Source organism: Vombatus ursinus, unplaced genomic scaffold (assembly GCF_900497805.2).
Source record: "Vombatus ursinus unplaced genomic scaffold, bare-nosed wombat genome assembly UNPS02014821.1, whole genome shotgun sequence".
NCBI lineage: Eukaryota > Metazoa > Chordata > Mammalia > Diprotodontia > Vombatidae > Vombatus > Vombatus ursinus.
The window spans coordinates 808,608-835,443 of NW_020954599.1; the positions used below are offsets into that span (position 1 = coordinate 808,608).

Below are 26,836 nucleotides of genomic sequence, written 5' to 3' on the forward strand. Positions count from 1 at the left end.
TGTCTCCTATGTCACACAATAAATTACAAAGTTAAGAGGGCTTATGGAAAATTCTGTCATTAGTATTGTACGTCAGTTTCATGAAGGCATGCTTGCCAAGGTTCTGGATAATGGATGATGCTCTTGTGCTTCCCCAGTCACCAATGGAGTGAAACAAGGCTGTGTGCATGCTCCCATGCTTTTTAGCATGATGTTTTCAGCCATGTTGTCAAACACCTTCAATGGGGACAAACATTTATAGATAACTAGATGAATAGCTATAGCCATCTGTATCTATCTATCTATCTATTTGTATATATTGTATTTTCATTTACATAGTCATAGTCATAAGTATGGTTGTAAGTCTATTTTCTTCACTCTATTACTTCACATAAATGATTCTGAATTTTTTTGTCTTATTCGTATTTCTCATTCCATTCCTATCACACAGTTTGTTCAGTGATGCCTGATCAATGCTTACTATTAGAAATTGCAAGGCTATAATATTTTTACACAGATGAGTCCTATTCACTTTCAGTTAACTATCTAAAGCATAGTCCTGATGGAACAGTGGTTATTCTTTTTAAAATTTATTTCTTTGTATTATTATGAACTTGATAAACTCCAATAAACATTTCCCCATACAATAAAAACAAAAAGAGTACTTCAGATGAAAACTGTGAATCGCCACTATGTATATCTTGCTTTTTTCAAGTACATTTCTAGTTTAATATAATAGCTTCAGTATTGCTCTGTTGTTGGTGATCCCTTATGAATATCCTTCTTCTCTCCTCTGTGTATTTTTAAAAATGATTTTCTTCTTCTTTTTTAACCTTTTTTTCTTTCTTCCTATTCAACATCACTATCCACCACTGCTTATCCTGTTCTGTCCCCCCTTCCTCCAAATAAAGAGCTCTTCTTTGTAATAAGTCAGCATAGTCCTACAAAGCATTCACACAATGGTCATTTCTGAAAATTCATGTCATCTTCTTCACCTGTGGTCTGTTGCCCCTCTGCTAAGAGATGGGAAGCTTCATCAGTTTCCTGGAGCCATGATGGGTTGCATTGATTGCAAGTTTTTAAGTCTTTTACAGTTGTTTTCCTTTACAATGTTGTTCTCCTTGTGTAAATTATTATTTTGGTTCTGCTTACTTCAATCTATATCAGTTCATATAAATAAATCCTCTAAAATTTCTCTGGAGCCCATACTTTTAATATTTTTATAGCATACTAATATTCCATTCCATTTATATACCATAATTTATTCAGCCATTCCCAATTGAAAGGCACCACCTAAGTTTCCTGTCCTTTGTTAAAGCAAAAAAGTATTTTTGACTCTTTTTTTAAAGCAAGTTAGTGCATGTGAGGTGGCATTTTGTCTACAGGTTGGCTAATGTGTAATGAATTTTTTGGCCACTACTACTCTAGATGTCTGTTTACTATGTTTCAGAGAGCTTGCTTGAATTCAGCATTTGTAGAAGGTGTTCCAAACTTGGGAAGCTAGAGGTCTTGAATATTGAAGGAGGTCATGTATTAGAGTTGTTTTAATTTGCATTTCTCTAATAATGAACAAATGAAACTTTTTTTTTGGTGGTGATTTTGAGAATTTTATTTTTTTTCCTTTATGAACTGTCTAATCATATCTTTTGATGATTTATTTGTTAGGAAATAAATCTTTTATAAATATCTGCCTTATAGAATTTGGTCATTTGATTTTTCTCTTTCATTTTAATTAAATTTACTGCCTATCAGGAGGAAATATTGATCTTTTAAAAATAGCTCTTGATTTTCTTTATCATTTCAATGTTTCTTTTATTGTCGTCCCCCCCCCCGCTTTTCCTTTTTAAAGTGTTATTCTTACTTGCTCCTGTTACAATAATGTTGTGGGCAGCTAGGTGGCACAGTGGATAGTGTCAGACCTGAAGCCAGGACAACTTATCTTCCTGAGTTCAAATGTGGCCTTAGCTGTGTGACCCTGGGCAAGTCACTTAATCCTGTTTCCTCATCTGTACAACAAGCTGCATAAGGAAATGGCAAATCACCCCAGTTCTTTGCCAAGAAAACCTCAAATGGGGTCACAAAGAAATGTATACAACTGAACAATATTGTTAATTTTTCTAATTTCATTATCTCCAAACTTGGCTCATTAAACTCTCTCTTTTTCTCTTATGTTAATATATTTTTTCAAGGATATAAATTTTCCTCTGAGTACTGCTTTGGCTGTATCTCATAAACTTTGATATGTTGTATTTATACTGTTGTAGAAGAGGTAAGTTCATTGGTGAAGGAAGTACAAAGCAGAAAGAAATGCCTTATTCTTGTTCCAACATGAGTGAAAACATTCACAAATTGACTCCATGGAAATATTGACTTTTGGCATTGCAAGGGTGGGGAACCTGTAGTCTCAAGGCCACATGTGGCCCTCTAGGTCCTCAAGTGCAGCCCTTTCCTTGAAACCACAGGTTCCCCACCCCTGGATTAGGTAACTGGGTAAATAGAGTTGAAGATTAAATTAAGATTATCTTTCTATCTCAATTTGAATATGAGTGCTATACAAAGTTAACTAGGGATTTGACTTTTCACGCTTTAATTCCTGATATGTTAGCTTGCAGTATATATTTTTCTAGGGCATTTGTTTCTTTGAATTCCCGAGCCTTCAGAAGTCACGAGTGTAGACCTAGATGAAGTTCTTTCATTAGCTACTTTCGTTGTTACAAACCACAAATACAAGAATTGTCAGCAGGCTTTTTCTAACTCTTCACTTTCATCTCTCAAACTCTCAGCAAAATATAAAAGTCCCATGTTGGAGGCTCCTATCCCACAATCCACTGCCCCAGCATGGGCTAATGAGGACAGCTAATTAGCCATCTTGATTATAAAGCCAAAGGCTTTATTAGGAGGAATACATTTAGTTACTGCTCAATCCCGTTTTCTAACCAGAGGCAGGAAAATGCTCTGGGAAGTTTTGTAAAGTTGAAGCAGAGAAGCTGTGAATTTCACCTCCATTTCAGGCAGGGCCAAAGGATAGAAACATTGGCCTGTGATTTTTGACTTCCATACGCAGTTTTCTTAGACTTGACCTAGTTTGAGACCAATTCCTTGCATACCACCCATACCACTCAAGATTGTATTAGGAGAAATTGTTTCTGCCCCTTAAAGAGTTGTCTTTCTCCATGCCTTTGATATGTTGAAATTTTAAATGCTGGAGAAATAGCAGGCGTTAGACCACATTGGCTGCTGTTTCCATGGTAACATGTTGAGTTTCTCTCAATTAAAACTACTCCTGTGGCCTGCTCCAAGAGTAAGTATTCAGAGGAGATTGTTAAAAAGGGACAAATTGTGGAGGGGAAAAAACTATCCTGAAACTTACTGACTACTGAGAACTGACTCTTCTTCTGTAATGTTTTGATGGCTTATCTGAGTGTGGTACAAGGTAGACGTATTTGGTTCGCCCAGATAACTGTTTCCACTCTCCACTAGACTTTAATTTGAAAGGCACAGGCTGTGGAGCAGTCCTTAGGAATTATCTGAACTTGGAACCTGCCTTCGTGAGTCATAAAAGGAAAATCTCCCAAGTGGGGAAGTCACTAGTGAAAAGAATCAGAAAATGTAGCTTTGGGCTGCATCTTTGCCAACGAAGTGGCCTTGGGACACTTGGCCTCTGACGGTTATTTGAAGATAGGGACAGTAAGACCTGCCCAACATGCCCCACTGGATCTGAGGGAGGATCAGATGTGTAAGTGCAATCATTTTATAGCCTGCAATGTCCTGTGCAAGACATTAGAAGGCATTTTGTAACCTGTAATGTGCGGTACAAAACATTATAAAATCTCTTGTTGTTCTTCAAGTTGTTTTTAGGCATGCCTGACTCTTTGTGACTCCGTTTGAGGTTTTCTTGGCAAGGATACTGGAGTGGTGTGCCATTTCCTTCTCCAGTTCGTTTTACAGATGAGGAAACTGAGGCAAATAGGGTGAAGTGACTTGCCCAGGGTCACTCAGCTAGTAAGTGTCTGAAGCTGGATTTGAACTCAGGTCTTCTTGACTCCAGTCCCAGTGTTCTATTCACTGTACCGCCTAGACGCCCAGTATGAAATCTTAGAGGTCACCAAGTCCAATTTTCAACCCAATGCAGGAATCCCTCCAACAATGTCCCTGGTAACTGGTCATCCAGGCACTGCCTTAATACTTCCAGTGATGGAGAGTTCATTCCTTACTGAGGCAGCTTGTTTCATTGTTGCATAGCCTTAACTATTAGAGGCCTGGAGTCAGGAAGACTTATCTTCCTGCATTCAAGCGTGGCCTCAGACACTTACTAGCTGTGTGACCCTGGGCAAGTCACTTCACCCTGTTTGCCTCAGTTCCTCGTCTGTAAGATGAGCTAGAGAAGGAAATGGCAAACCACTGCAGTATCTTTTCGAAGAAAACCCCAAATGGGGTTGTAAAGAGTTGGACACGATGGAACAACAATTATTAGACAATTGTATTTATGTCCCATTCCCAAGAAAGCCTTCATTGAGCCTTCTTCTCTGGTTAGTGTCTGCCAGTCCTAGGGGCAGTGTCTGACTGGGCAGCATGAAGTCTCCTTTGTTCTATAAGACAGTTCAGTTTGATTCAGTTTAATTCAACTAGCATTTTTTTTTTGAAGGTATGTTCTGTAAAAGAAACTATGCTATATAAAACCTGGGGATTCAAAAATGAAACCTAGTTGCAGCCCTCAAGGACCTTACATTTTATTAAGCATACAGCCTGTGACCATAGATTTAGAGCTGGAAGAGACCTTAGAAGACATTGATTATAATCCTTACATTTTACACAATTGGAAACTGAGGCACAAGAGCATTAATTGGTTCACCCTCGGTCACATAGCTACTAAGTGTCAGAGGCAGGCTAAGAAAAGACATGGTAATTTGAAAATGGAGAGAATGCTGACATCTAGGTGGATCAGGAAAAACTTCAGAAAGGTGGTAGGTACATGAACTAATCTTTGAAGGAAGCTAAGAGATGGAGGTAAGGAGAATTGTGTTGCAGACAGACCTGGGGACTACATGTGCAAACACATGGTTGCCAGAGATGGAATGTCCAGTTTTGGGACACAGCAAGCAGGCCAATCTTTTTTTTTTTTTTTTTCCTTTTTGAGGCAATTAGGGTTAAATAACTTGCCCAGGGTCACGCAGCTAGTGAGTGTCTGAGGCTGGATTTGAACTCAGGTCCTCCTGACTCCAGGGCTGGTGCTCTATCCACTGCTCTACCTCGCTGTCACAGTAGGCCACTCTTGATCTCTCTAGTGTTTCATGACACTTCTCCCTCTTTGTTCTTTGTATTAATAACTTTCATTTTACTTATTGATCTGGGTTGTTTTGAAAATACTCTTTAAAAAAACCACCATGATAGAATAATTTTACACACACATACATACACATATACAAACACACACACATACATATATATATGCATAATACATACACATACCTATTTATGTCCAATGGTTGTCATCTCTAGGGTGGGGTGAGGGAAAGGAAGAAAAAAAAAGGAAAAATAAATTTACATGATAACTTTGGTATATATTTGGAGAGAATAGCAAGTTGTACGTGGTAGATTTGCAGTTTCACATGCAATCATCATTTTTATTGTACTGTGTTATAGAAATGCTTGTTTTGTTCCTTGAATTGAAAAAAAATAAATGAAAAACAAAACAAAAACACCGTGGAATCAATAACACACAAAACCAGAATTCAAAAGTTTATCTCAAGAGTATTTTTGTTTGTGTTTCCTTTTCCCTCTTAGGGAGTACTGTCGAATATCTCTTCAATCACAGACTTGGGAGGTTTTGATCCTGTCTGGCTGTTCCTGGTTGTGGGGGGAGTTATGTTCATTTTAGGATTTGCAGGATGTATTGGAGCTCTTCGAGAAAACACTTTCCTTCTCAAGTTTGTAAGTATCCAGCTTCTTTGATCTTCAGTCTTGTGTTTGTGGAGCAGAGGATATAGTGTGGGAAAGACTCTTGCAAACATTTGACCATGGTGATCCCTTTCACTATGAAATTGAAATAAAAGGAAAATTGCCTTTGTGTTCCTTTCTATTAGAGTGGATTTCAGTATTTATAAACTCACTATCGAGTAATTGTTCCCGTTTTCAATTAATTTAAGAGTACCTCAGGACAAAGGCATTAAACGTGGTGACCCACAACACTCTTGAGGGTGGCCAAAACCAAAATAAAATGTAGTTCCTCAAAATCTTATAAAAATGAGTGCTAAAAATTGTCTTTACATATAATTGGGAGAAAAATAAAATACTATTAAAATGGAGTCCCTATCTAAGTTTAATATGTTATGTATTAATAAAAAAGAAATAGATAAATACGTGATTTTCTAAGTTAATGTGCATCCTTCAAGGATTCTCATGTATGGGTTAATGGCCCCTGTTTCTATTTGAGTTTGACACCACCGCCTTAGGAGAGGCTTTGAACATGGCAAAGCATTATGGGAGCTGCTGTTTATTTTATGATTTAAAAAAAAAAAAAAGCACCTGGTACGGATAGTTCCAGATGAGCAATTTCTTCAAAGGTAGCACTTAAATGTCTAAGTTGGCATGTTATCCCTTGGCATTCTAGTAGCAGATGAGTGAATTTGTATAAGGTGATTAAAAAAAAAAAGGTGTTGCTAATGCAAACAGCCTTGCAGCTGTATAGGTATCATCAAAATGAGAGAATTAAATCAGGATGACAAGAGCCATTGCTGTAATCCACTGGGATCCCTGCAAAAGCTAGGGGCAACCTGTTTCTTGTGCCCGTGGGGGGTAGAGGAAGCAAAGCAATGGATTTGTAGTCAGGGGACTTGGAGGACCAATCCCGGAGCTGTCACTGTCTGTGTGACCTAGGGCAAACCACCACTTTAACCACTTTGGGCCTCAGTTTATTCGTCTGTGGAAAGAGAGAGTCCCTTCTAGCTTTAAAACCAACCCTAGACTTGTAAGAAAGAGTAAGTCAGGAGTTATTTCTGCTCATTAAAGACAATCCTGACTCAAACACTTGCACACACCTAGATGTGAAATCAAAGAATAGTTTTATTTAGTGATTTTCTTTCTGACCTTTGAGTATAAAAACTAATTATAAATTCTACATTATTTGAATGAATGTGAATTTATCTGTGGTTCACTTGATGGACAAGTAGCCATTTTTGACAGAGGATGAATGTTGCCTGAGAAACCAGAAACTAATGTTATAACAATATCCCCAAATTAAATCTCCCTCTCCCCCCCAAAATGAGCTCTTAATTGTGCATGTTTTAGAGTAAATCAAATTAATATCCTCAGTCTAGTGCAGGGGTGAGGAACCTGCGGCCTTGAGGCCACATGTGGTTCTCAATCCAAAACTTCACAGAACAAATCCCCTTAATAAAAGGATTTGTTCTGTAAACTTGGACTCAAAAGGCTGCACTTGGATACTAAAACATTCCCTTCCTTGCCAAAAATGAGTGGAGCAAACATGATAGAGAAGGTTATTCTATACTGCAAAGGAACACAAACCAAACATAGAGGGATAGGGAAAAGTCCTGAAAATGATTAGAGAGATCTGGGGCATGCAATTCACTAGGTAAGCAAGATAGCCTTTGATCTCAAATTTTTGTTATCAATTAGAAATGGCCTGGTAAGAGACTGGTGAGAAATATAGGCAAGAAAAAATGATGCCCAGCTCCTGATAGACCAACCAACCAGCAAGCATTTATTAAGTACCTACTACATGCTTAGCACTGAGGATAGAAGGACAAAAACAGATTCAAAATAGAGATATAATAAATACAGCAGAGAGAAATTTGTGTTAAAATTGATTGTCCGAAATAGAAAGGAAACCGAGGACAAAGTTACCGAGTCATCTGTGATTTAATCTGCAAAAGCTGAGATTTACATGTCAAACCAGGTCGCCTGACTCCTCAGAGGTCAGAGACAAGGACTGATTTACAGAGATGGTTTTTAAAACAAAAAAAGAGGAATTGGAAAAATGACAAATTTGTTTTGAACAGAATTCAGTTGGACAAGATAGGTCACCTGACTTCTCCAAAGACTTTCTTAATCCTATGCCAGACATCCTTTCTTCCAGGTGATACCTTTTATAACCAGAAAGTGGACTGGGAAAGAAGAACTTTTAGTGGTCAGTGGTTAGCAGTCACCCCCCTTCTGCCTTAGCAGAATCCATTATTCTACTTAGACTTTAGCTCGAGAAAAAAAGGGAGGAGGCGGGGCTTAACCACTAAGACTGGAAAATATAACAGCCTTTGGCTAACCTTTCTCCAGCTGCCAGAAAGGGGAACTTAGCCTCTGGTCAATCCCACTTTCTGCTAGAAAGGGAAATTTGGCGTTTTGAAAAACCTTATAATCTTATGATTATTTCATTCTTCTAAATTATCTGCTACTGAATGATAAAGTCTTCTGCATCTAGCTGTTCATTAAATCTATAGGTAACCTAGACTTAAGTGACTATTCATGTTAGTCTGGCTTAGTTTAGGGCTAGTTCTTCCTAAAGAAGGGAGTTTGATCTATAATCAAACTAAAGAGAAATTAAGGTAATCGAAACAGTTGATTTCTTTTTCATATGCATAAAGGTGGTGACTATGAAATAAAGAGAAATTATTCTATGTTCTATCCAAAAGTATAATTATGTGTTTAGCTTTTTTCCCCCCTTAGCCTTCTTTTTCTTCATGCCCAACGTTGGGGATATTACCTGGAGTAAAGTTTCCAGTAACCATTAATACTGTAGGAGCAAAGACGTCTTTATATTTCATTGAGATGTGTAACGATTTGAAAGGACTTGTGCCACCAATAAGTATGTCTATGGTATCTTGCTGCCCGTTGACTGAAGCAGTCATGGTATGTCCAGGCACCTGGGTCTCTAAAGCTCTATTCTTAGGAATCCAGACAATAGTCCAGGCACTTAGGAACCTGGAGTGGGGGTGAGTCTTTAGAAAGTCGGGATTTCTAGAAGGTGGTGCTGGATCTGCACTCCTGGGCTGTCTTTTTTAGACCTGAAGGTGCTATGGCTTATGACATACCACATATGGAACATAGTTGGGTAGAGACTGATACTAAATGGGTGTAACATCCACCTAAGTCAAGGGTTCTTACTCTTTTTGTGTGTCATGATCCCCTTTGGCAGTCTGGTCAACCCTATGGACCCCTTCTCCAAGTAATATTGGAATAATGGAAGTTAGAGGCTTATGAAAATCAAGATGTCATTTTACCCCATTCATCATGGAGCCCCTGAAATCTATCAACAAACCCTATGGGCCCCAGGTTAAGAACCCCTGACTTATAGTCACATGAAGAATTACTATATTTATCACACACTTTCCCCTTTCTCAATTTTGTGGAGTAAATGGATGGTTTTCTCTCCCCACCACATCTTGTTGATTCTGTTTGCTGTAAATAAAAGGATAGCTCTTAAGTGTTACTTATGTTTCTTTAAGTTGGCTTTTCCAAGCCTGCTAATTGGTTGGGGGTGCAGTGGTCGAGACCCCACCTGGGCTTGCCTGTCCCTGTTGTTAGAATGGTTGACCTGTGTAATTATACTTCAGTTCCCATTTCCTGTTTCAATAGCTTCAGACCTGCTTAGAGAAGAGGGATGGATGGGTGAGAAGTCCAAAGAAAAGAGGTGGGTGGCTTAGTACAAGATGTGCCACGTACCTTTGGAATTTTCCTCTCAGAAATCATGCAAATTTTCCACTAGGTCCATGGTTTTGAACCTGCTCTCCTACAGAGACTGTAGTCAAAATATACCTAATACTTGCTTTTACTTTACAAAGGCACCTTCTGACTTTAGAATTTAGAAATGATTCTGTTTTGGAAAAGGATGTTAGAAATGTGGCCGGGGGCAAGGCTGTCCCCAAAGGGGAGCCGCAAAGGAACTAAAGCTCCTCAGGTGACCAGGAGGGGTGGGTGGCGGTTTGTGTCACTTTGCTTTTCCTAATGCGGGAAGATTATTTTAATGCCATGCTCCCCCTCACCACCTCTCAGGCTGCGTCATTTTCCTCAGATGAACCCACCTGCTATTTCATCCTGTGCAGCAGGTGCAAGGGGAGGATTAAAAATACATCGGAATCCTCTAAAGGAATATGGAATCCTGACCACCCTTCCAGATGGCAGGAAAACTCCAATATTATGATATTCTCTATTCTTTTTAATATGAGCAGAATGTCTTAGAGGTAAGGAATTGGTCATTATTAAAAGCTCCTGGCAGAAACATCAGTCATGTGAAATGCATTTGGACTTAATTTGGGTATAATGAGTCATTCTTGTTTGCTTATGGGCTTTGCTTAATTACTGACTGAAACACCAGTGCACCTAAAATGTGATTCTGGAATTTTTTTTAATCTTTGCTGAAATGTAATTTTGTATTAATAAATCTCAAGAAACTGATGATCATCTGCTTTAGTGCTGAGTAACATTCTGATATAATGACAAGACTTAAAAAGAGGTAAGAAAGACCCTTTTATTCAAATATGGTGAAAATAGCCGTCATAACCATTCTCTGTGTGTTTTTTGTTTTAGTTTTCTGTCTTCCTGGGAATTATTTTCTTCCTGGAGCTCACTGCTGGAGTTTTGGCATTTGTTTTCAAAGACTGGATCAAAGACCAGCTGTATTTCTTTATAAACAACAACATTAGAGCTTATCGGGATGACATCGATTTACAAAATCTCATAGACTTTACCCAGGAATATGTAAGTTGGAATCCTGTTTCTTTTCAACTCAAGCACCTGTTTGAATGGAGGTGTCTACATAATTGCTTTCTCCCCTGCTTTTTGCGTTGGCCAACAAAGACGTGCCTTCAACGGCCTGGGGTTCTCCTTGTCTTCTCACTTGCCTTTCAGAGGTCTCCAGTAGAATTCTGTGTCGGATGCTTTTTTGTTTGATGTGAAGAGGAAGAAGGTGGGGGAGCTGTATGGAGGCGTGCCTGTAACTAGCTGGTCTTTTTCTATTAGCAGTGAATGACAATCAGCTGCTTGTATTTTTTTAAAGTTCCACCTGGTATCTAAAAATAACTTGTTTTTAACACCTGCTTCCCCTATGCCTCAGCCCATAATTACGCTGTTATATAATTGGAAAGCATTCTGGCTTTGAAGTCAGAGGACCTGGGTTCCAATCCTGGTCTCTACCTTTTTGCTATCTATGCAACTAGCCACGCAAGAGACTTTGGGAGGTCACTTTAACCTTTTTATGTCTTTTGTTATTTTGTCTGTAAAATGAGGCCCTATCTAAAACATAGGGATGTTGTGAGGTTTAACTAAAAGAGAAATGTAGATGACATATTATCTTGCAATATGGTAATAACTTATACGTAATGAAAGATCTGTTGGCATTTGAATAGACCTCTCTCTGTATAAACCATCTGAAACATTTGATCTTGGGCTGTAGACTAATGTCCATTCACTTGTTTTTTGAATACGGTCCTGGGTAGACACCATGGTGTAGTGAGGAGGGAGTCAGGATTCCCTCTTCCTATTGTGACCATTATCTCTTATTCTGGGTCTCCATTACTTCATCAAATGAGATAATATTTGTAAAAAGTGCTTAGCATAGTGCCTGGTACACAGTAGGCGCTACATAAATGCTTCTTCCCTCCCCTCCCTTCTCTCAGACAATGGACGGGTTGATCGACTGAACCTGTAATGCCCTTTCAAGCTTCATGGTTATCAGTAGCGTCTGCTATAACTTCTCTGTGGGTGGCCAAGCCTTAGTTGTGTACCAAAGCTTTCTCTTTCCCATCATCAGATTCCAAAGTTCCCTTTAACTGACTTAGCCTTCCAATTTAAAGTCAATGCTATTTGTAGCTGGATTGCGTGACTGATACAGTGGAGTTCTGTCATCTCCATGATTTGTCCTGATTCGTGTTATCCAGAAGAACCCTTCCCAGTGATCAAGTATGGGTTGCCTTGGCATGACCAACACACCTCTTTGAAATGTTGTTTGCGTTTGGTGAAAATTACATTCTACATGTTTGGCTTGGTTTTGTCTTTTTCCAACCAGGCCGTAAGAGCCACGTGGAGCTGAATGCTTCCAGACGGCTCTGGTCCTGAAAACCTTAGAGCAATCAAATTGTCCTATTGGCTTCCAGGAAGGGTGCAGGCAGTGCTCCTCCCTGAATGATGAAGACAGGCTGTGGGCCAGACACGTTCCTTCCTCCCACACCCAACAGATACAGGCTCCATTTCCAACTGCTCTAAATTAAACCAACCCTGTTAGAAATGTGCCTCCTGGTTCCTTCTTTGCCGTGATGTCACTCTCCATCCTTTAGCAGCTGTAAACCAGTGAACTAATTTTACGAGTAGGGTTTTGAATTCCTTTGGAGGTTTTTTTGATGTGCCGTATAGGTTCTGTTTGACTTGCAAGGGCATTCTGGGGGAGGCAGGAGCGCTGGCAGCTGGCTGGAGCAGAATGTTGTTTCGGTGAAGATGAACGCGAGCAGGGTGATCATCGATGAGTGAAGAGGTTCTAATTTTCTCCTCTTTACTCTAGTGGCAGTGCTGTGGGGCTTTTGGAGCAGATGACTGGAACCTAAATATTTACTTCAATTGCACAGATTCCAATGCAAGTCGAGAACGATGCGGCGTACCGTTTTCGTGTTGTACGAAAGATCCTGCAGTAAGTGAATGAGCAAAGCCCACTTTATCCAAAGGGGGTGGGGTAGGGGTTGAGGGGTTCACGAATCTCTTCTGGCTTGGGCCTCTTGTCCCTCTCTTCCTTGAAGGCAAAACTCGCCTCGTCCCCCCTGGTTCTTCAATTCAGTTCAACTCAGTATATGCTCGTTGAGCACCTACTACATTCAGTGAACCATCCTTGGTCTCTGGGAGATCCAAAGAAGAATCAGAAAGGGCTGTGCCCTCAAAGAGCTTACTGTTTAATGTGGGGGGAGGGGACAAGTGCACAAATAACTAAAATACATGGCAGAATGTGCTAGGTGCTAGGAGAGGGGATCCAAAAGGTGAAATCACATCCAGTTTGAGGGATCAAGGAAGGCTTCTTAAGAGGATGGGCCTCTGTGATTCATTTATGGTGTGTGTGTATGTATATGTATATATACATATGTATATATATATATGTGTATATATGTGTGTGTGTGTGTGTGTGTGTGTGTGTATATATATGTATAGGCAGTCAGTTGGTACAGAGCATAGGACTTGGAGTCAAAAAGACCTGAGTTCAAAATCTACCTTAGACTTATACTAGCTATGTAACTCTGGGAAATCACTTAATCTCTCCCAGCCTCATTTTTTTATCTGTAAAATGAGGATAATAATAGCACCTACCAGTTGTGAGGCTCAACTGAGTACACTCACACCCACCCATACACCCATACACCCACACACCCAGCTTTGCAAACTATAAATGCCCATTGCTTTTACGTTCAGATGTGGCTGGTATCTGTTGCTCTTTCTTTCCCCAAGATGGTGATAAAAGTAGTAGTAGATGGGGTAGTGAGAGAAGTGATTGTATGTGTTGATTGGAAGATGGACAGGTCACTCTTCTGGGCAGTTATGGCCTTAGAGAATGCCAATTTTCATTCTATAAATATACAATAAGATTCTCTTATGAGACGCTTTCCTTTTATTGAAGGTTTTGGACCCTGGGCTCACCGTGCCATGACATGCAGTTTTCCTCATTTTCTTATTATCACAAGGATTCTCTTTTGTCCCCGATGTCTGGTGAAACCACATACAGCAGGGGTGTTTCTTGCTGTGGTGCCCTTTCCCTGTTTCCCATGGATTTTTATCCCTTGCCTTGATTAATTCACAGAATTATGGTTTTTAGAGTCGGAAGGTGGTGTAGTCTAATTGATACTCGAATCAGAATCTCTGATTTGATATAATGTAATAAGTGATCACCTGGCTTGGGCTTTAGCCTTCTAAATAAGGGAGACCCACCTTTTCCAGGGGCGGCCCATCCTTCTTTAGAGCAGTTCAGATTTATTTAAGAGATTTCTCTGGCATTGAGTCCAGGTTGACCTTTTTGCAGGTTCTGTTTATTGTGCTTAGTTTTTCCTCATCTGTCCTTTCACACACCCTGCCCCCAAGTCTCACCTTGGTGTTAATGGGGTGAGAGCAGAGGTGTGCAGGCAGACCTGATTGTTAAATCATCAGTGTGTACGTTTACGTCTCAGAAATAGCTCCACATTTTGACTTATAGTTTAATTTGATTGTTTATGAAAGGGATGGAGAAAAAGTTAATAATGCAAATTAAATGTAAATGTGTATCCCAGACATCAGAGCACTACTTGCTAAATCTTTACCAGATAAATCTTTAGCAGATCCCTGGGTGAAAGGTACTTTTTATCTTCCCTTATGGAAAAAGCCAGCGTGTAGGTAGCTCTGGGGTCAATGGGATGATTTCCCTTCTGGCCCTAATCTTATGTGATCCTAACCAGACTCCCAGCTCACCACAACCAGTGCCTCTATTTGGTAGTGTCCCGGTAGCAAGGACAAACTTTTCTGTTTCCTTTTCCCATCAGGAAGATGTCATCAATACTCAATGTGGATATGATGCCAGGCAAAAACCAGTAAGTAGAATTTCTTGTTGTTCCTGCCTAGCAGTAAGACTTTTTTTTCTTTTTTAAACAACTGGATATTGGAACCATAAGAGTATCTGTGACACTCTTCTTTCCTCATCTTTTGTCAAGGAGGTCGATCAACAGATTGTAATCTACACAAAAGGCTGTGTGCCCCAGTTTGAGAAGTGGCTACAAGACAATTTAACCATAGTGGCTGGTATTTTCATAGGCATTGCATTGCTTCAGGTAAGTAAGACATCGTTAGCCAAGGTTGCCCATCTTGTTGAATTGTTATGAAGCGCTCCAAGTGGAAATGCCCTCCACTGGTCTAGTTATACAGCTCTTCGGGAACTTCTAGATTTGGACAATTGCTTGGGGCACTAGGAAGTTAAGTGACTTGCCCATGCTTGCCTGACTAGTTAGGTGTCAGAGGCTGGATTTGAACCCAGGTCTTTGGATGGATTCCAACCTTCTAGCTCTTTTGAACAATGTTACAAGGGGCCCTCCCATGCAAAGCTAGAAGGAGATAGCTCCTTTAGTCATTTCTGATTTCATTCTTTTAAACTAGAGGCAGGAGATCTAGGGAAGTAGTTGGAGGACATTAATTTTTATATGATTTAACCCTCATTTTTAGAAGATATTGCTTTAGCCTGTTACTTACTGCCAGTGCAGGTATTTTATAAACCTAGGTCTGTCCTGATTTAAGAAAGCTCAAGGGAATGAAAACCCAGACAGATAGAACCACCAGGTGGGCAATTTATTCATATTAAACATGGAATTTATAAAATGATTCCTACTAGGCTTGCTGTAAACATAAAGCTGTCCTCCTAAAATGCAATTCAGTTTACATATATTTTAGGAACTCCTCTTTTGAGTAAAGCAAGGTAAACTAGAACACATATTCTTCCCCCTGACAATTCAAATTTTTTTATTTTGGGGGGGGCAAAAAATGTCTTCAATAATCAGGATCAGATGTGTCAACTTTGAGCTGTTTAGAGGAAGAAAAAAAAGAGAATAAAAGGATGGTAAGTGCTGCCTCATTAAAATAACAGCAGCAAGCCCGGGCATTTTCTCAGTACAAATACTTTGTTTTTATGTTATATGTTTATATGTTATTTGGTACTTGATGTTTTGAGCAATCATTTGGTTCATGTCAATTCAAGAAGCATTTTTCAGGTGCTTTACTATGTACGAAGCATCACTAAGCACTAGGGATACAAAGGCAAAAACCAAATAGTTTTCCTGCCCACCAGGAGCTTACATTCAACTCGAGGGAAACATAGGACTTTACAAATATCTCATTTTATCCACACAACGACCCTGGGAGGTAGGTGGGATTATTTCCTCCATTTTATACATGAGGAAACTAAGGCAGACAGAGATTGAGTGACTTGCCCAGGGTCACATTGCTAGCATGTGCCTGGGGCCAGATTTGAACTCAGGTCTTCATCATTCCATGTGTAGTATCCACTGTGCTTAGCTTGTTGCTTTGAATCAGAAATCAGGTCAGGTCTCATAGGTGAGCGCTTGAGCTGAGCCTTGAAGGGAGTGAGGGATTGCAGAAGCCATAGTCAAGAAGACAGGTGTTGGGGGCACCAACTATGTGAAAGCACAGAGATGAGAGGCAAGTAGGCTAGTATACAAAAGCATGCTGAGGTGGAGGAGAGCCAGAGAGAGAGAGATAGACAGACACAGACGGAGAGAGAGAATATGTTAGAAAGGTAGGTTGGAGCCAGACCCTGTAGGGCCTTCAATGCCAAACAGCAGAGTTTATATTTTATTTATAAGAGGAACTACTTAAACAAGAGAGTGAGTGATTGAGTTGGATCCATGATGTAGAAATATCCATTCAACTGTTATACAACAAACTGTTGAGAGAATGGAGAGAGGGTGACCAGTTAGGAGGTTATTGGAACAGTCCATTATAGGTGCCTAAATTAGGTTAGTTGTGATGTGAGTGGTAAGGAGGGCCTAGATTCAGGAGATGTTGTGGGGGAAGAATCAGTAAGACTACGCATCTGGTTGGGGTGAATAAGATGAAGAGTTGATAAAAAAAATATTCCTAGATTCTTTTCTATGTATATTCTATCTCTTCAAGTAGATTGTAACTTCCTTTGAGGGCAGGGACTTGTTTCGTCTGGGCAGAATTTTTTGACAGTCCAGGGTCACCAGCATACCCCTATAAGGCATTGGAAGAGAACTTTAGTAGAAGTTTTAAGGATGGGCCTAATGAAAACTGTTTGTTATCCTAGGACCAGTCTGAATTTTCTGTGAGTCTTTTCATTGGTTGGTGGGAGGGTGAGTCATATTTGAGTCACAAGAATTGTAGATCCTTGGAATATTGAAGTGTCCCCCTCACCACCCCACTTCTGTCTCCCCACCAGTGCCTGGTCCATCAGAAGTCTTGATACAGTGGGTATAATATGTTGATAGATTCACTACATGCCTTGCCCAAGTTGGAAAGTTAAGTCTTGTTTGGATATTACTTAGTTATATTTGCTGATTAGCTCAAAATATATAAAAAGTACCATGGGAATCCTAATAAGAAATGATAGATTTTGGCATGCATGGCAATAAAAAAAATAGTACATTCACCAAATAATCACTTAAGCTTCAGGCATAAATTAATCGGGATCTATGGAGCAACACTCAGGTGACAATAGAGATGTGATCTGCAAGTTTGCCTGCTTTGCTATAATTATTGCCTATATAGATGATGAAATTTTTCCTAATGATAGAATAGCTAATCAGGCACTTTCGGTATTTGTCTGCTAGTAATGTTAAAATTACCCCCTTTTTAAATTGCAACTTTTAAATTGCAATTTTAAATCAACAACACACATTTCAATGTACTATAGGGTTTTTTGTTTTTTTAAAAATCTATTTTAACAGAATAATGAATAGCACCATTCATTTGTGTCCCCTTATGTATTTTTTTTTTTGGTACCATACATTTTAAGAAAATGGTTTATTAACTGTGCATGCTTTTTGATCCAGCAATACCACTGCTAGGTCTGTATCCCAAAGAGATCATAAAAAAGAAATCCACATGTACAAAAATACTTATAGCAGCTCTTTTTATGGTAGCAAAGAAATGGAAATTGAGAGAATGCCCATCAATTGGGGAATGGCTCAACAAGTTGTGGGATATGAATATAATGGAATACTATTGTTCCATAAGAAATGTTGAGCAGGCAGACTTCAGAAAAACCTGGAAATACATGAACTGATGCTGAGTGAAATGAGCAGAACCAGGAGAACATTGTAAACAGTAACAACAACATCGTGTGATGACTGACTTTGATAGACTTAGCTCTTCTCAGCAATGCAAGGATCTAAGACAACCCCAAAAGACTCATGACAGAAAATGCTATTGACATCCAGAGAAAGAACTATGGAGTTTGAATGCAGATCAAAGCATACTATTTGCTTTTTTTTTTCTTTCTCGTAGTTTTCCCCTTTTGTTCTGCTTCTTTCACAATATGACTGATGTGGAAATATGTTTAAAAAAAAAAGAAAATGGTTTATTAATGATTTTGTGGTCCTGTTTGTCACTACCCACTAGCTTTCCCTTTGCCTGCCATCACCACCCCCTCCTTGTTCCCATGGAAACAAAACAGCACATTGGCCATGTTTGAAAATGCATCATTTTGAATTTCTGTTCAGTTACCTTTCTTTCAAGATGTGAGGTATGTTTTGTCATCAGTCTTTTCAAGTCATTTGTTGCTGCTCTGATGACAGTTCTGAGGCCTTTCTAAGTTGTCTCCCTTCATGAAATTGGTGTCATCATGCAAATTCTTTTTATTTTCTTGCTTATTTCAATCTGCACCAGTTTGTTCTTCTTCCTGCATTCTTCCAGATCCCTCATTCCACTCTTCTTATGTTGTAATAATATTCCATCACATTCCTGTACCATAACTTGTTCAGTGGTTCTGAGGGGCACTGATTTGACTTCTAGTTCTTTGCTGCTACTAACAGTTCTGTTTTAAATATGCTTGTATATATGGGTTCTCCACCACCACCACTCCTTGCCCCCTGTTCTTGATTTCCTTGGAATTTTGGGATACCAAATAGAAGTTTCAATGGCTCCAAAGAGTGTATGCCATTTAGTGGCTTTCTGACTATAGTTCCAAATTATTTTCCAGGAGGGTGGAACCAATCACAACTCCACTAATCATTCATTACTGTATCTGTTCTCCCACAGTCCTTCCAGTGATAGATGTTTACATATTTCGCCATCTTTGCCAATCTTATGGGAATGAGGAAGATGCTAGTAGTTTGTTTTTATAATGGCAAACAGATAAATTCATCTGAAAGCTCATTTTGGGAAAAAAAAAATTAAGCTATGTTGAGAAGAGGAGAGATGCCCCTCTTCCTGGGTTGGATGGGAGGCTAATACCAACTGGCAGGAAGAAGGCAGAGAGCTGCTCAATTCTTTATATTGCTTCCATTTTCTCTGCCAAGGAAGATGATTTTTGGATTGGAAAGTACTGAGGGAAAAGAGCTAATAGAGAGTTGATACATAAATGAGAAAGTACTGAAATGGCACCTCGCTGTTCTTGATGAGTTTATGCTACTGGTCCAGATGAAATGTGTCCTGGGGCACTGAAAGAACTAACAGATGTGAGTGTGGAGCCACTGTCAGTGAGATTTGAAAGGTCCTGAAGAATAAGAGGGATATAGAACATGTTATTAAAGAGATAGTACTGAACATCTCTGAAATGATGATCACAAACATTCCACATGACTTCATCAAAAACTGGTCCAGTCAATCTAAATCCCTTCCTTTCTTCCTTCCTTCTTCCCTTCTTTCAATCCTTCCTTCCTTCCCTCCTTCTTTCCCTCTCTCCCTCCCTCCTTCCCTTTTTCCCCTCTCTCCTTCCCTTCCTCCCTTTCTTTTCCTTTCCTTCCTTCTCTCCTTTTCTCTTTCCTTCCCTCTTCCCTCTTTCCTCCCTCCCTCCCTTCTTTCTCTCCCTTCTTTCAATCCTTCCTTCCTTCCTCCTTCCCTCTTCTCTCTTCCCTCCTTCCTTCCCTCCCTCCCCTTTTCTCTCCTTCCCTCCTTTCCTTTCTTCCCTCCTTTTCTCCTTTTTTCCTCTTCCCTCTTTCCTTCCTTCCTCCCTTCCTCTCTCCATTCCTTCCTTCCTTCTTTCCTTCCTTCCTCTCTTCTTCCCTCCTTCCCTCCCTTCCTTCCCTCCCTCCCTCTCTTCCTTCCTTCCTTCCTTCCCTCCTTCCTTCCTTCCCTCCTTCCTTTCTCCCTCTCTCCCTCTCTCCCTCCTTCTACAGGATTACCAGATTGATAGATTAGGGGAATACAATCTAGCTAACCTAGATTTTAAGAAAGCACTTGATGAAGTCTGTGGCATGATTCCTGTGCACAAGTCGGAGAGCTTTGGACTAGAGGAAAAAACAATTCAGAACTGGCCGAGTAGCTGGGGCCCAGAGCAGAGCCCCGAGTCATTCCTCTCCAGCATGGCAGGGAGGCCTCTAGTGAATTGCCTGATGATCTATGCTAGTCTGACATTTTCACCAATGATTTGGATAAAGCCTGAGCTGGCCGTCCACTCATCACATCTGCAGAGGGCACCAAGCTCTGAGGGATGGCTGCAACCCTCCGTGGCAGGGATGGTGCACCCACAGGCGCTGCAAGAAGTTTATCAAGGGAGTAGCAGCCAGGAGTTATTAACAGCTAGCATTTGTATAGTACTTTAAGGTTTACAAAGGATTTTAGAAATTGTATTTCATTTTATCCTCCCAATGGTCTTCTGAGGTAACTGCCATTATTATCTTTGTTTTATAGATATGGAAACTGAGGCAAACAGAGGTTAAATGATTTGCCCAGGTTCATACAGCTAGTGAGAGTTTGAGGCTGGATTTGAACTCGAGTCTTCTAGCTCCAGGTCTAGCATTCTGTTCACTACACCACTTAACTGCCTGTTTATGGGGAATATTTGGTAAATAGCTGTATTATCCTGTTGAAATTAATTCATCTTTTTATTTGTTCAAAGGCATAGTAAACTGTAGCGTTTTATTTCCTTTCATACTGAGAGATTTATAGGGATTAACCTCTGGTATAGAGGAAGGAGCTCTGGCCTGAGAGTCAGGAAATGGGTTCTAGAACTTTCTCCGCCATCATGGCATCCTAGGCTTAGAGTTGAATGGGATCTGAGGGATTGCTTCACTCTTTTCTTTGTATTCCCCAGCACCTAACACAGTGTCTGGCACATTGTCAGCGATTAATAAATACTGAGTGATTTTTTTTGATGGATCATCAAGTGTGACAGCTTTGTTTGCAGATGAGGAAAATAAGGTGACTGGCCCAAGGTCATACACCTTGTAAGTGTCAAAGCTGAGTCTAACCCAGATCTTCTAACTACATTCTTTCCCATATAATGTAGATAGAAATAGTTGGGCAAGGAGATGAATACAGTCAATCAAGTTAAATTTCACCTGCAAAAGTAGTTAACTAATTGAGCAAATTTACCATGCCTGATGCACAACAATTTGTGTGTATTTTTTTTTTTTTGCTTTGAGCTAAAATCTTCCCCAAATAACTAATGTATATTTTAATTCTGGATATTTGACTGAAATTAATTAATTATTAATTAAAATTTGAGTCCGTTTTCTTTTTTTTTTTGAATTTTTTTTTTTTACTTTTTCTTTGGGTTTTTTTTTTTTTTTGGTGTGTATGTGTGTGGGGCATTTGGGGTTAAGTGACTTGCCCAGAGTCACATAGCTAGTGAGTGTTATGTGTCTGAGGCCGGATTTGAACTCAGGTCCTCCTGACTCCAGGGCTGGTGCTCTTATCCACTGCACCATCTAGCTCCCCACCCCCCCCCTTTTTTTTTTTTGGCTTTTTGGTGAGGCAATTGGGGTTAAGTGACTTGCCCAGGGTCACACAGCTAATAAGTGTTAAATGTCTGAGGCCAGATTTGAACTCTGGTCCTCCTGACTCTAAGGCCAGAGCTCTGTCCACTTTGAGTCCATTTTCAAGGAACCAGCTGGTATTAATGTGAGTTATTCAGTCTAATTTCCCGTAACTCACTGTTGTTAAAGTACAACCTTTCTTAGTTTAAAAGATTCTTGGAACATGGAGGCATCATGGTACCCTGGAAAGAGTGCTGGCTTTGGAATATCAGAGGATCTGGGTTCAAATCATCCTTCTGTGTAACCTTGGCAAATCACTTAACTTCCTTGGGCATCAGTTTCCTCCTTTGTAAAATGAGAAGATTAGGCTAGGTGGCCCCTTAAGCTCTTCCAGCTGTAAAACTCTGATGCCATAAAGGGAAGCTGAGACCCCCAGAAAAGGGTTCGGTAAGGTGTTTCCACAGGTCAAAGAATATTGTCTTTAGTAGTTTGGTACTTTGGACAAATCACTTCCCTCTAGGTCTTGGTTTATTTACCTGAATAACGAAGAGGCTGAAATAGCTGATTTTTTTTCCAGCGATAATGTTCTATAATTCATGATGCTTGAGTTCCTTTGTAGCTCAGGGACTCTTCATTTGTAATCATTAAGCAATTCTGGAAGCATAATAATAATAATAGCATTTATGTAGTACTTTCAGCTCTGCAAAGAGCTTTTATGTGAGGTGACATATGACATGTCATTTGATCCAAAGTTTGAATGAACAGAACACGTGATAGGATATTAGAGCTATTAAAGGTGTTAGAGGGATGTTAAGTCCAATTTCTGTCTCTCTCTCTCTCTCTCTTCGTCTTTCTGTCTCTCTGTATCTCTCTGTCTCCCTCTGTCTCCCTCTCTGACTCTGTCTCTCTCTCTCCCTCTCCCTCACTCTGTCTCTCTCTGTCTGTCTCTCTGTCTCTGTGTGTGTGTGTCTCTCTCTCTCTCTCTCGGATTTGGCTGTGAGAATTGGCATTACCATCCTTTTTGTTTTTATTTTTTTCAATTAGCAAGCATTTTTTTCTTGCCATTCTCCCTCCCCCTCCACTCCTGAAAAGGAAAAAAAAAAATTGTAACAAATATTCATAGTCAAATAAAATAAATTCCCACCTGAGCTGTGTCCAAAAACATGTGTCATCTTCTGCATATTTACTCCATCATTTCTCTGTCTGGAGATGGGTAGTGTTTTTCACTATTGGTCTGATGGCTTTGCTTTCTCTCTATTGAGGGCCTAAAGCTAATATGGGGAGCTCCTGTCTCTAATCCTGGCCATGATAGAGCTGTACTTGACTGAATGTGAGAGGTTTTCCTTTTAAGATGAGTTTTAAATGAAAGGAAATGAAGAAAAGTCCCAGGAAACCCAATCATTCCCTCTGATGCTTTTGCTCTTTCTTCTTTTTCTAGATTTTTGGGATATGCCTAGCTCAGAATTTGGTTAGTGACATTGAAGCTGTCAGGGCCAGCTGGTAGAACTGCTGAATGAACCAACCGCTCTAAGACACTGGACTTCTGAGACCCTCCCCTGCCCCCAGTCTGCTATGCTGATGCCAAGCACCAACTCCACTGATGACGCTTGCAGTCTGCAGTCCCAATGGCTAACATTGCCATGAAATTGCTTCCGTGGGGGTGAACCTAGGGAGGGTTATTAGAACCTGCTGCTCACTGACAGATTTCAATTGAAAACAAAAAATGACCCATTTGAAAGCTGTTGAACCGTGCATCTACTGTAGCCATGGTTTGTGAACAGTTGGACACTTACCAAAAAGAAAACTCAAACAGATGTGCGTAAATTGAAACAGAATTACATTGTGATCTGTGGGAAATGCTGTTTTTTCTCTCCTTGTGTTATTTGAGGACTGTCAGAGGTGGTGAAAGGAGTTTTGTGTCTTCATCATACCCAGAAGGGACAGTCATTTTGTCCTCAGATGAAAGGAACTGCTATCTTTTCTAAAATGAAACCCCTTGACAAGGGGCAGTCTTTTTTTTTTTTTTTTTCATCTCCAACCATAAATATTAAGAAATTCTGAGAACCAAGAAGAAAAGAACTTGGGTCTTTTAAGTGTCCTGCTCCAGAATTGAACAGAGTCTTTAAATAACTTGTGAGAAGCATCACCTGCCGTTCCAGGTTCTTCCCCTTTTGCCAGGGAAGGGAATCAATATGACATCTGCACTGAGCCAATGAGTTGGAAGACTTCAGGGTGCCGTATCTTAGCTGAGCAATGTTCCTAAGCAAGCATGGGGTTTATTTCAAATGGAAATAGGAGAAGAAATTGTGTTAAATGAAATGGTGTTACCTAATGTTCTCCCGCCCCCCCCCCCCAAAAGAAAAATCTGTTGCTGTATTCTTTGGAAATTTCTGGAATACTCTTTATTTGGAGACTGGGGGCTAAGGCTTTGATACAAATCTCTTTTAAGTTTTCCTTTAAAACATTTTTTTTTCAGCTGAAACTTTGACTTTTCCTTTTTAATAATTCTTACCTGCATGAATTGTGACTTGAAATCCACCAGCCATTACTCCCTCCCTAATGTTCCAACACTCCCAGAAATATTTCAAACTGTAATTTGGTCAGAACTGACCCATGTTTTTTTTTTTTTAGTGCATGGCTGTGGGAAGTTCTGGCTCGTTCCCTGCATCCTCAAAGTGAAGGGATCAGCCTTGACACACGAAATGCTTCCAGGAACTCAGCCACACTGTCCCTGGGGTCCTTTCTCATGACCCCCCCCCAACTCCTTCCTTCCTTCCTTCCCCCAAATGCAATTAAATGCCAATGGGAAACAGCCCCAACAGGCTCAAAAGGCTTGTCTTCTTTTTTTTCTAATGGAAAAGAAAGAAATTGTGTGTGTGTGTGTGTGTGTGTGTGTGTGTGTGTGTGTGTGTGGTCTCCAGTTACCTCCGTCCTCTTTCAGGAGACTTAACAGCTAGAATGATAATGAAGCACAAGTGTCAGGAGCCAGGACTGCTGTCCAAGCCTGGAGGAAGAGCCCCATGACATTGTCTTGGTGCTGCCACCCCAACATGACCTAGTGCCAGTAAGAAGGCCAGAGAAAGCCCCCCGGCTTCCATCCAGCAGTGTCTTGTGTAGGTGTCTATCAGGGCATTTCTCCCCCGGCAGCAGGGATGCTGCAGGTGCCAGGGGCCTCTCCTATAGCATGCCGTCATTCCAGATTGCCATTTGGCCAGTGCACTTTGGAGAGAGATTAAGCTTGCGTTTTTTCCATTTTGCACCCTACCCTTCCCCATCCCAGCTTGGGTGTGATCCATTTTTGAAAGAGGAAAAACAATGCTCCATCTACAACCTTCTTCTAAATAGTAATCTATTCCATATTTTGGGTGTGGGTATGATTGTGCATGTGTATGGGTGTCTATCTGTACTTGTATAGTTAGATAGAAAGGTTCATTTCATGTCCTGGTGATATATGATGGCCTTAGCCTATCTCCAGCCCCCAAATTATAATTTAGTGGCATCATCCCCTGGCGGTGAAGACTTGAGCTCTCCAAGTTGCACTTTTGCCTTTTTTCCATTAATTACCTCATGAGCTCCATTTGACCTTTAGACTCCTTGTCAGGCAACGTCCCTACCCTTCAGAGAATGCTGCAAAAGACCAAGCGCAAGTCCACGTGAGCTTCTTTTTTTTAATCACCCATTATTTTTACACTCGGAAAGTGTTTGTAATAAATATCGTCCTTAATAAACCTGGTTCCACCTTTCCACAGTGTTACGTTTTTCTTCATCACATTCCCCTTATGAATCTGCAGTCCTTCCTTCACTTTCCCTAAGGGTGGGCTAGAGGACGAGACAAGACCCCTGTCTTAGTTGTCATTGTTGTGGCTTCCCTGGAGTGAGGTCCAGAACCTGGGAGTTCATCGGAGAAGGGCAATCTAGAACCCAGCATGATTTCACGCATGGGTGGTGCGTGCAAGGACTCTCTTTCACTGAAGCTGGAAAAGAAGTAATTGAAACTGTTCAGAGAGTTTTTGCTTTGTTTTTTTGGAGAGTTGTAAGTATTTTCTTGGGCTCAGTCTTTTACTGCTTTGAGCATCCTGGTTAAAGCAGCCTTTCTTCACCCCACCGGTCCATGGTGCTAAGTGATCCAGCCCCTTACATAAAATGGGATGACTAATCCCACTTCTCTTTCTTTAACTGTCATTGCAGTGCCATGGTTACATTCTTTATACCTACTATTAATTAATGATTATTCTTCAGAGTTCTGGAGAGGCAATGTGATTTAGAGGAGAGAGAGCGGGCCTCCAACCCAGAAATCCCTGGGTTCAAGGCCAACCATGACCTCAAACTGGCCCTGTGACAGTGGCCAAGTGATTTAACACTCCTAGCTACTCTCTTAAGACTAAAAAGGTGATGACCTGCATTTATAAAAGAATCGTGCTCAAAGAGGACCAGTCCCTATTCCTATTTATAGCTCTACTGCCTGTTTTTCCCCTCCTGCAGATTCTAACAATGCTTTCCCAAGAAGTTTCTGAGATGTAGGTCAGCTGACCTTTTCTTGCTATGCAAAATATATACACTTGCATTAGCTGGGGGATGGGATGGAAATATTTTAGGAGTGAGCTTATATTGGCTAGCTTATGCAGATCCACTCAAACCCTGTTTCCAGCCACAGTGAATAGAAGCCCCATGAAATCTATGGCCAAAGACAATGGAAATATTGAATACTGGTGACCTAAAAGGTCCTTCTTAGCTCTTTGTTTTTGGATTTCATTTTGAGGAACGCTTCTCTAGGGAAATGCTGTTTAGACCTCTGAAGAAGACCTGGGCACTTCTCCATGAAAACTGGCCAGTTGAATTTCATTTCTGGCACCCTTCTTTAAGGCAATTGTAGGGTGGTAGTGGTATTTGTTTCCAAGGCCTTTCTTTCTCTGCTGGTGGGAAGCCAAGTACTTTGAGCCCCAAGGGAAGTGCTGTGTGTTGGTCTTTCTGTGTTCATAAGGAGAAAAAAATCCATACACAGTCTACAGGTAACAATAAATGAAGCAGTTGGGTGGAGGATGCAGAGTACTTTAGATGATCGGTGATAGGCAGGCAATAGATTCTTCCAAATCGATAACCATTTTCTAGCTGCCTATCCTTTCCCCCCCTCCCCTTTTTTGGTAGATTTTCTTGCTTGCTATTGTAATGAGACCTTTAGAAAGCCTGATTTAAGGAGTTCATGAAATTAAAGATCACTTAGAGACATTTTATTGTATTAGTTCTTTTATTATAGTCCCTGCTCTGACGTGATGATGATTTCTCGTTTTATTGCTTGTTTAGCATTAAGTGCTTTATGGAAGAAGGCCTTCCTAAGTCAATACATGATGAGCTAGTCCTGAGTGCCCAATACGGGCCATAAACCATACCCCTCAAAGAACCAACATCAGCCATTGAAGTGAATCAGAAGGATGGGCAGGCTAGGCCAGGGGATTTCTCCT

The 26,836-nt window shown here is 40.4% G+C and overlaps 1 protein-coding gene across 2 annotated transcripts in view; it reads left to right on the forward strand.

Moving 5' to 3' along the window:
- The window catches only part of TSPAN5 (tetraspanin 5), a 228,693-nt gene that overhangs the window by 198,140 nt on the left and 3,717 nt on the right, over positions 1-26,836 (forward strand). Inside the window, exons 3-8 of one of the 2 annotated variants that reach the window (XM_027837604.1) lie at positions 5,764-5,910; positions 10,519-10,689; positions 12,485-12,610; positions 14,475-14,522; positions 14,643-14,759; positions 22,816-25,120. In XM_027837604.1, coding sequence (XP_027693405.1) covers positions 5,764-5,910; positions 10,519-10,689; positions 12,485-12,610; positions 14,475-14,522; positions 14,643-14,759; positions 22,816-22,881 — 675 coding nt within the window. In that variant the 3' untranslated portion in view covers positions 22,882-25,120. Of the gene's footprint in view, positions 1-5,763; positions 5,911-10,518; positions 10,690-12,484; positions 12,611-14,474; positions 14,523-14,642; positions 14,760-22,815; positions 25,121-26,836 lie in introns of those variants that run through there. The other variant, XM_027837605.1, reaches the window with a different exon arrangement.